Raw genomic sequence first — 12,385 nt, forward strand, 5'->3', positions numbered from 1 at the left:
TTATAAAATTTGAAAGCCTCTACTTCACTTTCTCCGTTGATTCTGGGTCAAATGGTTCAAATGGCTCTGAGCAGTATGGGACTCAACTTCTGAGGTCATTAGTCCCCTAGAACTTAGAACTAGTTAAACCTAACTAACCTAAGGACATCACACACATCCATGCCCGAGGCAGGATTCGAATTGCGACCGTAGCGGTCTCGCGGTTCCAGACTGCAGCGCCTAGAACCACACGGCCACTTTGGCCGGCCCGTTGATTCTGTCAGTCATTTCTACGTCTCATAATCGTTAAATTCAATGGCGTTAAAAGTAAGTTGTCGCATGCAGAATGAGATTTTCACTCCGCAGCGGAGTGTGCGCTGATATGAAACTTCCTGGCAGATTAAAACTGTGTGCCGGACCGAGACTCGGGACCTTTGCCTTTCGCGGGCAAGTGCTCCACAATCTGAGCTACCCAAGCACGACTGAGGCCCTGTCCTCACAGCTTTAGTTATGCCAGTACCTCGTCTTCTACCTTTCAAACTTTACAGAAGCTCTCCTGCGTTGGCAGGAGAGCTCGGCCGGCACGATAGCTCAGCGTGTCCGGTCACAGGGTTAGCTGCCTTCTGTAATAAAAAAAACTGAGTTAATGGATCAACGACAAACATAAAAAACAGGTTATCGCATCTTTCCGCTGAACACGTTTTTAGCTATGGTTTATCCAGTTTCAACTCCAAAGTAACGACGCGCACCACTTGGAACTGGGCCCAGGGTAACATATCTCCCGGCGTGTGGTGGTTCAAATTCTCGTGCAGCAATACAGCTTTATCATTTCCGTCATATCCCTAAATCGCTAAAGCGGGACGGTCCTTCTGAAAGAGCATTGCCGATTTCCTTCCCCAATCCGAGCTTATGCTTCTTCTCTAACGACGTCATTATCGATGGGACGTTAAACTGTAGAGAGAGGAAGTGTGTGTGAGAGAAAGAGAGAGAGAGAGAGAGAGAGAGAGTGAGAGAGAGAGGGGGGGTGGTGAGGGGGGGAGGGGGGGAGGGAGGGAGAGAGGGAAGGAGCAAAGGAGCAGTAGGGCAGCGTGGAGGGAGGGGGGTTGCTTGCATACAGTGTCAGAGAGGAAGAAGACACCTCTCAACCTACCTAAGCGTTGAGCTGTATGACAAATAGAGTATGGTCGTGGTACAGTAAGACGTATACGAAACAATATACTTCAAAACATGCAATACTTGGTGATTTCAAATGGCTCTGAGCACTATGGGACTCAACATCTGAGTTCATAAGTCCCCTAGAACTTAGAACTACTTAAACCTAACTAACCTAAGGACACCACACACATCCATGCCCGAAGCAGGATTCGAACCTGCGACCGTAGTGGTCGTGTGGTTCCAGACTGAAGCGCCTAGAGCCGCTCGGCCACACCGGCCGGCTGCAATACTTGGTGAGTTACTGTGTTGTACGAGTAGCATCTTTTTCCCTTATTCGTAATCGAACTGCAAATATGGTGTTTCAGTGACGTGATTAAACACAGCGGAATGTTACAGGCTGTGGCAAAGATCTGAATAATGTGATCGCTGTAGCTTTTAGTATTGACCTGCTCGAATGTGGGTGTACCGAAAACGTTGACTGTATTGAAGCTCCACATCTGCCATTCGATGACAAACACGGGAGGAATGTACGACAACACATGATATTCTATCCTGTGGAATAGGATTCTATGAGACTGCGTATGTTAACATACATAGTTTCAAACAAATATTTAGTTTCTTGCCAAATATATCTCCTTTATCACTTATGCGAATACGCTGGTGATAACTGTCTGTTACTCGATATTGTTTCTTCAGCTACTTGTGCTTCTGTAGTCTTAACTAAACTTCAGACATTGATTATATACAACTGCAGAATTTTACGATAAATTACCTTGATGGGTTGTAGAACAGACACATCTCTGTATTTTTATTCGATTTTAGTCGTTTGAGCTGGGCTGATAAGTAACGCTATACGGCCAGGAAGCAATACTTTCCACTGCCCATCCCTCTGAATGTGACTGTAGAACTAAGATATCAGCTCAGATAAGTAGCCTCTAGCATGCTCGATAGTTGGAAGTCTATATTATACAGGGTGTTCCACATTTCCCATTGCAGGTTTTTACGGGTTGTAGGAACCCATGTCCGGAAATTAATGATTCGGATGTAAAATCAGTTTGAGGATCTGATCACTTTCCAATGTCCCGCTTCAATGTACGCACACATAGGAGACAATGAAATCTGACTTGTCTGCTCCGTATGGCGACCCTACTGTTCGTTGCACCAGGTGTATTTACGACAAATGCTTTCACTCACACAATCCACAAAGACTGATACGTGTCCATGGAGAATCACACTCAACCCTCTTAGTTGCGAACGCACCATTTTCTCGCAGCCGTTCTTGTAGTGGGACGAAAATGGAATGTGGAGGGCTGAGGTAATCCGGAAACCGATTTCAGTACATTGGTTGTGCAGTTGTACAATTACGTATCGTATTGTGAACCGAGAGATTTGAAAGCGATCGTACCTTCAACTTATTTTATATCCAAACGGCTAATTTCTGGTTATGTTTCCTCATCAAACCTTTGTGTACTAAGTCCCTTGTACAACCCCTGGAAGCCTGTAATAGGAATTATGAAATACCCTGTACATCTAAACACAATCTGCAGGAGATACAGTAAAACGTATAAACGTTTATTAATATAAGTACCAGTCCCGACATTGCTCTTTCAAACTTATTTCCAACACATTTCGAACTGTACAAACTGCTCACAGGGTACTGAATTCACTCAAAGCTCAAACAATCAGATAATAAAAGATATTGCATAAAGCGTATCCAAAACTTACCTGGATAACTGTGCGTGTTAAAGCGTTGCCTCTAGGACAGAGAGAATACGCCTGGGGGATTTACGACCAGGGTCAGTGTGCTGGCCACCCTGGATGAGGTTTTTAGGCGGTTTTCCACATCCAACTAGATGAATACTAGGCTGGTACCCAATTCCCGCCTCAGTTACACGATTCGCAAGAATTTAGAAAACTTTCGGCCACTTTCACTACATATAAACAGTTGGGGCACACATATTTTCCATCCTAAGGGGGGGGGGGAGCTAACAAGGTGGTGACATGAAGGGCAACCAGTCACCCCTTAAATTAACTATGCCATACCCGTTAATAACCATGCCGATCCTATGCCAATGAGAGACAAAGGCACAAGAAAATGATGATTAGTACCTAGGGCTCGAAATACTCTGCACGAAAAAACGAAAGTGAAGCACCCAGAAGAAATGGTCTGCCATCAGCTTAACTTTTGACGGGTGTGTAAATGTTTGGAGCTGCAATTCCCTGTGGCAGGCAGAACAGCCAACATAGCACATTAGTGTTGTTCGGGTTTAGTTTTGTTGGCATGCATGGTAGAGTATATAGGCGGCGTGAACAGCGAAAAATATTGAGTGATCTCTGTGAAGGACATGGAGATGCCACGGACTTGTGTGGGACAGCATTATCAGCACCTGACATAATTTGTAAAGGACCTCATTGTGGTTCTCTATTTGGCTTGCTCATCCAATAGTGCAATATCCATATTTCTTGGTATTCGGATGTGACATAGTCGGATGTGACATTGGTCCAGTGATGCGAATGTGAGGGCAGGCATATTCGTCGTCAACGTTCCAGTCAACCTCACGTAACCAACACAAGAGGATTGCCGTATTGTACACCAAACACATCGTAACCGCTCTAATCTGCGCTAGGTATCTGAGAACAAGCCACCCAATTTTTCTGGAATTGTAATAACTTGTTCCTCTGTACATGAACATCACATCCACCGATTTCCGTCCCATACGGGTAATTCCTTCATGGTGATTTCCTTTTAGCTGTGTACAGATGTTTGTAGACTCCTCTTCCTGGAGCTTTACATGTAAAAAAATAATTAGGAAAAAGTCGAAAATCTGAAACAATTAAGAAATAAAAACACTTATAGCTCTCTGTTCTCTACTACTGTTCTGTGGAAGTTGTCCTCTTCGATAAAGCTTCCTCTAGTTTAAAGAAAAAGAAACGATACAAAAATAAAAAAGGTTTTTCAATCTTCCTGGCAGATTAAAACTGTGTGCCGGACTGAGACTGGAACGCGGGACCCGAGTTCGAGTCTCGGTCCGGCACACAGTTTTAATCTGCCAGGAAGTTTCATATCAGCGCACACTCCGCTGCAGAGTGAAAGTCTCATTCAGGTTTTTCAAAACTGTGTGTCTTACACCCAACTCACTTTTCTCGTAGTTATTCTCTATTTGAAGTGCACCAACACTCATGGGTAAGTCATATAATTGATAGTATTACGTCTAGATAGTTCCAGATATGGTTCCTATTGTGTGTCTTGTAGCGCAGTTTGCGCTTCAGCTGCTCTTCTGGTGGCCATATTTAAAATTTGCTGCCAGGCAAGTGTTGCTGTCGTTTTTTACCACCGTATACATACGTCCATAGGGCCAAATATGCTCGTGAATTCGCTAGTACTCGGGGATATTCTGTATAAGATTGCAAACTTTTTGCGCGTCTGCTTTTGTACTTGAGCTTCATCTTAACAAAGGTGTGATGGATGGAGAATGCCGTGGTGCAACGTTCATAATAAAGGCTACTTCGTTGTCTGATGTTGAAAAGCAATTCGCCAATGGGAACTGTTTCATTTACTACTTCGTACCGTGTCGCAAACAGCTAAGGAAATCAAGGAGGAATCTGGGAAGGGAATTAATGTTCACAGAGAAGAAATAAAATGTTTTAGATTTGACGATGAGACTGTAACTCTGTGAGAGACGGCAAAGGACTTGGAAGATCAGTGACCGGAATGGATACTGTTTTGAGAAGAGTTTATAAGATGAACACCAATAAAAGTAAAACAGAGATAATAGAATGCAGTAGAATTAAATCAGGCGATGTTCATGGAATTAGATTAGGAAATTAGATATTAAACGTAATGCATGAGTTTTGCTACTCTGATAGAAAAATACAAGGGGCGATCAAGATGCTCCCGTTTCAATGCCTTGGTTTTGTGTATGTGCAACGTAACGTGACTCCGATGCGGGTATATCACTGACATGTAGGCAAGGGACTAGTTTGGCACTGGTGTCTTTCCGACGTGCATGCATAAAACGCAGAAACGTGAACTATGGCGACGTTATTACCAAATGTGTTCAAAGAGGACCAACTTGCTGTTAGTCTTTCCTTGGTAGCCGAAGTTCAAAGACCGGTAGACATCCACCGGAGAACGAAGAATATTTGTGGAGCAGCATGTGTCGAAAACCACCGTTGTGAAATGGGTGCTGCTGCTTCATAATAACGCACGTCCCCTTATCGCAAATGTCGTTACACAGAAGTTACGCCAACTCAACTGAGAACCACTCGAGCACAGCAACCACCCTATAGTCTGATCTGTACCCAAGTGATTATCTCGCTTTCAGTTCCTTAAAAAAGGCCTTGGAGAGTGAATGATTCCTTTCGCTCGAGGATGTGTAGCGGGCAGTTACGGACTTTTTCACCCAGCAGGATATGGTGTTTTACCAAAACAGCTTGGTGCGTCGGTGGGGTGATTGCCGCAATGCTCACGGCGATTTTGCCTGGTTGGCGTACAGATTCTGGACTGTACGGCCTTCGAACGGGAGTTTATTGATCGCTTCTTATAACTGACGATGGCAGAACTAAAGAGGATATAAAATGCAGAGTGGAAATAGTAAGAAAAGCTTTTCTGAAAAAGACAAACTTGTTTAAATCCAGTATTAAGTCAACTGTACGGCCTTCGAACGGGAGCTTTTTGATCGCTTCTTATAACTGACGATGGCAGAACTAGAGAGGATATAAAATGCAGAGTGGCATTAGTAAGAAAAGCTTTTCTGAAAAAGACAAACTTGTTTAAATCCAGTATTAAGTCAACTGTAAGAATATCTTTTCTAAAAATATTTGGTTGGCTTAGAGCTTTGAACGGAGGTTGTAAGCTGGACGATAAACAGTTGAGACAAGAAGAGAACTGAAGCTTTGGAAATGTTTTGCTGTAGAGGAATGTTGAAAACTGAATGGGTGAATCGAATAACTAACGAATAGGTATTGAATCGAAATAGATAAAAAAGAAATTCAACTTGGCTAAAAGAAGGCTTCAGATGATAGGACACATTAAGGAATAGATAATTTGGCAACAGAAGGAAGTGCAGGGGATAAAAACTGTAGAGGGAGACGAAGGCTAGAATACAGTAAGCAAGTGCAAATTCATGTCGGTTGCAGTAGTTAAGCAGAGGTGGAGCGGCTCGCACAGAATAGACTATCGTGCAGGGCTGCAAAAGACAAGTTTTTGGACTCAGGCCACAACAAGGAAGAAGCTACGCAGCCGTCACATGGATCGTTCTTGTGCATATTTCGCAAATGTTACTCCAATACCCTTTTCGGTATTTTCATTCTACTTGATCACGTGTGGAGTCCCTCGTAAAGATCCCATTCACTGAGGTGACAAGTCATGGGATGCACATATACACAATACTGGCCATTAAAATTGCTACACGACGAAGATGACGTGCTACAGACGCGAAATTTAACTGAAAGGTAGAAGATGCTGTGATATGCAAATGATTAGCTTTTGAGAGCATTCAAACAAGGTTGGCGCCGGTGGCGACACATACAACATGCTGACGTGAGGAAAGGTTCCAACCGATTTCTCATACACAAACAGCAATTGACCGACGTTGCCTGGAGAAACGTTGCTGTGATGCCTCGTGTAAGGAGGAGAAATGCGTACCATCTCGTTTCCGACTTTGATAAAGGTCGGATTGTAGCCTATCGCGACTGCGGTTTATCGTATCGCGACATTGCTACTCGCGTTGGTCGAGATCCAATGACTGTTAGCAGAATATGGAATCGGTGGGTTCAGGAGGGTAATACGGAACGCCGTGCTGGATCCCAACGGCCTCGTCTCACTAGCAGTCGAGATGACAGGCATCTTATCCGCATGGCTGTAACGGATCGTGCAGCCACGCCTCGATCTCTGAGTCAACAGATTGGGAAGTTTGCAAGACAACAACTATCTACACGAACAGTTCGACGACGTTTGTAGCAGTATGGACAATCAGCTCGGAGACCATGGCTGCGGTTGCCCTTGACGCTGCATCACAGACAGGAGCGCCTGCGGTGGTGTACTCAACGACGAACCTGGGTGCACGAATGGCAAAACGTCATTTTTTTCGGATGAATCCAGGTTGTGTTTATAGCATCATGATGGACGCCTCTGTGTTAGGCGACATCGCGGTGAACGCACATTGGAAGCGTGTATTCGTCATCGTCATACTTGCGTATCACCCGGTGTGATGGTATGGGGTGCCATTGGTTACACGCCTCGGTCACCTCTTGTTCGCATTGACGGCACTTTGAACAGTGGACGTTACATTTAAGATGTGTTAGGACCCGTGGCTCTACCCTTCATTCGATCCCTGCGAAACCTTAAATTTCATCAGGATAATGCATACCGCATGTTGCACGTCGTGTACGAGCCTTTCTGGGTACAGAAAATGTTCTACTGCTGCCCTGGCCAGCACATTCTCCAGATCTCTCACCAATTGAAAACGTCTGGTCAATGGTGGCCGAGCAACTGGCTCGTCACAATACGCCAGTCACTACTCTTGATGAACTGTGGTATCGTGTTGAAGCTGTATTGGTGGCTGTACCTGTACACGCCATCCAAGCTCTGTTTGACTCAATGCCCAGGCGAATCAAGGCCGTTATTACGGCCAGAGGTGGTTGCTCTGCATACTGATTTCTCAGGATCTATGCACCCAATTTGAGTGCAAATGTAATCACATGTCAGTTCTAGTATAATATATTTGTCCAATGAATACCTGTTTATCATATACATTTCTTCTTGGTGAAGCAATTTTAATGGCCAGTAGTGTAGATGGCAGTAGTATTGCGTACATGAGGTACAAAAGAGATGTGCATTGGCGGAGGTGATTCATGTGAAAAGGCTTCCGACGTGATCACTGCTGCACGAGGGGAATTAACAGACTTTGATCACGGAATAGTAGTTGCGGCTAGGCGCATGGGCTATCGAATTTCGAAAATTGTCAGGGAATTCAGTATTCCGAGATCTGCAGCGTCAAGGGTGTGTCGAGAATACAGAATTTCAGGTATTACCTCTCACCACGGACAACACAGTGGCCGATGACCTTCACTGAACGACCGAGAAAGTGATGTCTGTGTAGTTTTGTCAGTGGTAACAAACAAGCAACACGCCGTGAAATAACCACAGAAATCACAAACGACGAACGTATCCATTAGGGCAGCGCGGCGAAATTTGGCGTTGTTGGGCTAAGGCAGCACACAACCAACGCGAGTGCATTTTCGAACATCGTTTGGGACCTTAGACAACTGGAAGAACGTGGCTTTGTCAGATGAGTCCCGATTTCAGTTGGGAACAGCTGATCGTATGTTTCAAGTGAGGCGTAGCCCCACGAAGTCATGGATTCAAGTTGTCAACAAGGCACTGTACAAGTCGGTGATGGCTCTGTAATGGTATGGGCAGTGTTAATGGAATGGACTGGTCCTCCGGAACGGATCATTGACTAGAAACAGTTATGTTCGGCTACTTGGAGACAATTTTCAGCCATTCGTGGACTTTATGTTCCCGAACAAAGATGGAATTTTTATGAACGGCAATGCGCCATGTCACCGGGTTCACAAATGGTTTGAAAGATATTCTGGACAGTTCGAGCGAATGGTATGGCTAGCCATCGAATATTTATGAGACATAATCGAGAGATTCAATCTGTATATTCAGCAAGCAGTAAAGGAAACAAAAGAAAAATTCGGAATAGGTATTAAAATTCATAGAGAAGAAGTAAAAACTTTGAGGTTCGCCGATGACATTGTAATTCTGTCAGAGACAGCAAAGGACTTGGAAGAGCAGTTGAACGGAATGGACAGTGTCTTGAAAGGAGGATATAAGATGAACATCAACAAAAGCAAAACAAGGATAATGGAATGTAGTCGAATTAAGTCGGGTGATGCTGCGGGAATTAGATTAGGAAATGAGACACTTAAAGTAGTAAAGGAGTTTTGCTATTTGGGGAGCAAAATAACTGATGATGGTCGAAGTATAGAGGATATAAAATGTAGACTGGCAATGGCAAGGAAAGCGTTTCTGAAAAAGAGAAATTTGTTAACATCGAGTATAGGTTTAAGTGTCAGGAAGTCGTTTCTGAAAGTATTTGTATGGAGTGTAGCCATGTATGGAAGTGAAACATGGACAATAAATAGTTTAGACAAGAAGAGAATAGAAGTTTTCGAAATGTGGTGTTACAGAAGAATGCTGAAGATTGGATGGGTAGATCACATAACTAATGAGGAGGTATTGAACAGAATTCGGGAGAAGAGAAGTTTGTGGCACAACTTGACTAGAAGAAGGGATCGGTTGGTAGGACATGTTTTGAGGCATCAAGGGATCACAAATTTAGCATTGGAGGGCAGCGTGGAGGGTAAAAATCGTAGAGGGAGACCAAGAGATGAATACACTAAGCAGATTCAGAAGGATGTAGGTTGCAGTAGGTACTGGGAGATGAAGAAGCTTGCACAGGATAGAGTAGCATGGAGAGCTGCATCAAACCAGTCTCAGGACTGAACACCACAACAACAACAATCGAGAGATCAGTTCTTGAACAAAATCATGCACCGGAAACACTTTCGCAATTATGGACGGCTATAACAGCAACATGGCTCAGTGTTTCTGCAGGGGATTTCCACCGATTTGCTAAGTCCATGTAACGTCGAGTTAGTCCACTAAGCCGGGCAAAAGGAGGTCCGACACAATATTAGGAGGTATCCAATGACATTTGTCACCTCAGTTTAAATCCGTGCAATGGTACTTTTGATATATTCTTAATTTATGTAGCTTATTTCTGAATAATAATGCCCCACGTGTGTTATGTGGTTAATAAGCGGACCTAAGTTAACTGGAGGAGTCATGGTCCGTCTTTTGTTGATGCTATCGTCGATGATCTTAGCACTGCGTTTAATACCGATGGCCCGAAAGGGCGCCCGTTACGTAGGCAGGGGGTTAGTGGATGGTATACGCACCTTGTCGTAGTAGCAGGGGAAGCGTGAAGGTGCGGTGCTGTTGCGTCCATCCTGGCCGTGCGAATCCGCGAAGGCGCGACACTCGCCCTGCAGCGTGTTGACGCAAGCCTCAAGATTGATCAAGAGGCGCGACCGGTTGAAGATTGTGATGTTCTCCTGTGCGGGCGCTATAAGTTGGTCTGGGTCAGCAGGCCGTGGGCCGTTGGCCAACTTCCACAGCACGCTGAAATTCATCGTCGGTTGCGGCACCTCGTCCTCGTTCACCAGCGTTCCGTTGATGCAATCTCCGCCCCTGTTGGCGAAATAGAGGAGATGTTTAGCTTATGGTAGTTGTAATTCAACTATACACACTTATAACAATACCAGATTAACGCGCGAGCTTTCAACATCTCTGAGGGAAAAGAATATCACATAGTCACATAGCCTACCTTAGCACAAACGGTAGCTACTGCGTGTAGAAAATAGTATGGCACACCAGCTATCGCTACATAATGCATAATGTGTTCTTCGTTCGATGCAATGAATGATGGCACCGCATTATTGGACTGGAGATCGCGTCCAGGATAGCTCGGTTCCGTGATGCAAGTCCTTCTATTTGACATCATTTCTACAACTACACAGATACTCCGTAAGCTACCGTACGGTGCGTGGCAGATGTATCCTGTACCACTAATATTTATTTCCTTTCTTGTTCAACTCGCAAACAAAGTGAGGAAAAAACGACTGCCTATATGCCTCGGTCCTTGCCGCAGTGGATACACCAGTTCCCTTGAGATCACGCTGTTGGGCGTGGCCGGCGCTTGGGTGAGTGAGCATCCAGCCGCCATGCGCTGTTGCCATTTTTCGGGGTGCACTCAGCCTCATGATGCCAATTGAGGAGCTACTCGACCGAATAGTAGCGGCCTCGGTCAAGAATACCATCATACGACCGGGAGAGCGGTGTGCTGACCCCACGCCCCTCCTATCCGCATCCTCCTCTGAGGATGACACGGCGGTCGGATGGTCCCGGTAGGCCACTCGTGGCCTGACGATGGAGTGCTATACGCCTCGGTAAGAGTCCTAATTTCTCGTATCTTATCTTCGTGGTCCTTACGCGGAATGTATGTTGGCGGCAGTAGAATCGATCTGCAGTCAGCTTCAAATACCTGTTCTCTAAATTTTCTCAATAGTGTTTCTCGAAAAGATGTCGCCTTCCCTCTGGGGATTCCCATTTGAGTTCCTGAAGCATCTCCGTAACAAATCTAACAGCCCGCCTCTGAAATGCTTCGATGTCTTCCTTCAATCCGCCATGGTACGGACCCCAAACACTCGAGCAGTGCTGAAGATTAGGTCGCACCAGCGTCCTATACGCGGTCTCCTTTCCTAACATTCTTCCAATAAAACTAAGTTGACCATTCGACTTGCCTACCACAGTTCTCACATGCTGGCTCCATTTCTTATCACTTTACAACGTTAGGCACAGATATTTAAACGACTTGACTTTATCAGCCAGGACACTAATAATACTATATCCTAACATAACAGGTTTGTTCTTCCAACTCATCCGCATTAACTTACATTTTTCCACATTTAGAGCTAGCTGCTGTTCATCACACCAACTACAAATATTGTCTAAGGCGTCTTGTATCTTCCTACAGTCACTCAACTTCGACACCTCGCCCAATCATTTATGCGTACAGAAACAACAATGCTCCTATCACAGTTCCCAGGGGCACTCCTGACGATACCTTGTCTCTGATGAATACTCGATGTCGAGGACAACATACTGGCTTCTATTATTTAAGAAGTCTTCGAGCCTCTCACATATCTGTGAACTTATTCCATATGCTCGTACCTTCGTTAACAGCCTGTAGTGGGGTACCGTGTCAAATGCTTTTCGGAAATCTAGAATAATGGAATCAGCCTGTTGCCCTTCAGACATAGTTCGCAGTCTATCACGAACTGAGAATACGTTCAAGGACTCTGCAGTAAATCGAAGGGACATTGGTCTGTAATTTTGCGGGTCCGTTCTTTTACCCTTATTGTATACTGGAGTCGCCTGAGCTTTTTCCCAGTCACTTGTGACTCTGTGCTGGACGAAAGATTCACGACTAACGCAGGCTAGGTAAGAGACCAGTGCCATAGAGTACGTGTTACGAAACCGATCTGGGATTCTATCCGGACCTGGTGATTTATTTGCTTTCAATCTTCCGGTTGTTTCTCTACGCCATTGATGCTTATTGCTATGTCGTTCATATGGGAGTCTGTCTGATGGTCAAATGACGCTATGTTAGCGCGA

At 44.8% G+C, this 12,385-nt stretch overlaps 1 protein-coding gene across 1 annotated transcript in view; it reads right to left on the bottom strand.

The window, feature by feature from the left end:
- LOC126249464 (uncharacterized) overlaps positions 1-12,385 on the bottom strand; it is a 181,535-nt gene that overhangs the window by 68,607 nt on the left and 100,543 nt on the right. Inside the window, exon 3 of the mRNA XM_049951119.1 lies at positions 10,108-10,399. Coding sequence (XP_049807076.1) covers positions 10,108-10,399 — 292 coding nt within the window. The remainder of the gene's footprint in view (positions 1-10,107; positions 10,400-12,385) is intronic.

The sequence above is a fragment of the Schistocerca nitens genome, chromosome 3, assembly GCF_023898315.1.
Source record: "Schistocerca nitens isolate TAMUIC-IGC-003100 chromosome 3, iqSchNite1.1, whole genome shotgun sequence".
NCBI classification, from domain to species: domain Eukaryota; kingdom Metazoa; phylum Arthropoda; class Insecta; order Orthoptera; family Acrididae; genus Schistocerca; species Schistocerca nitens.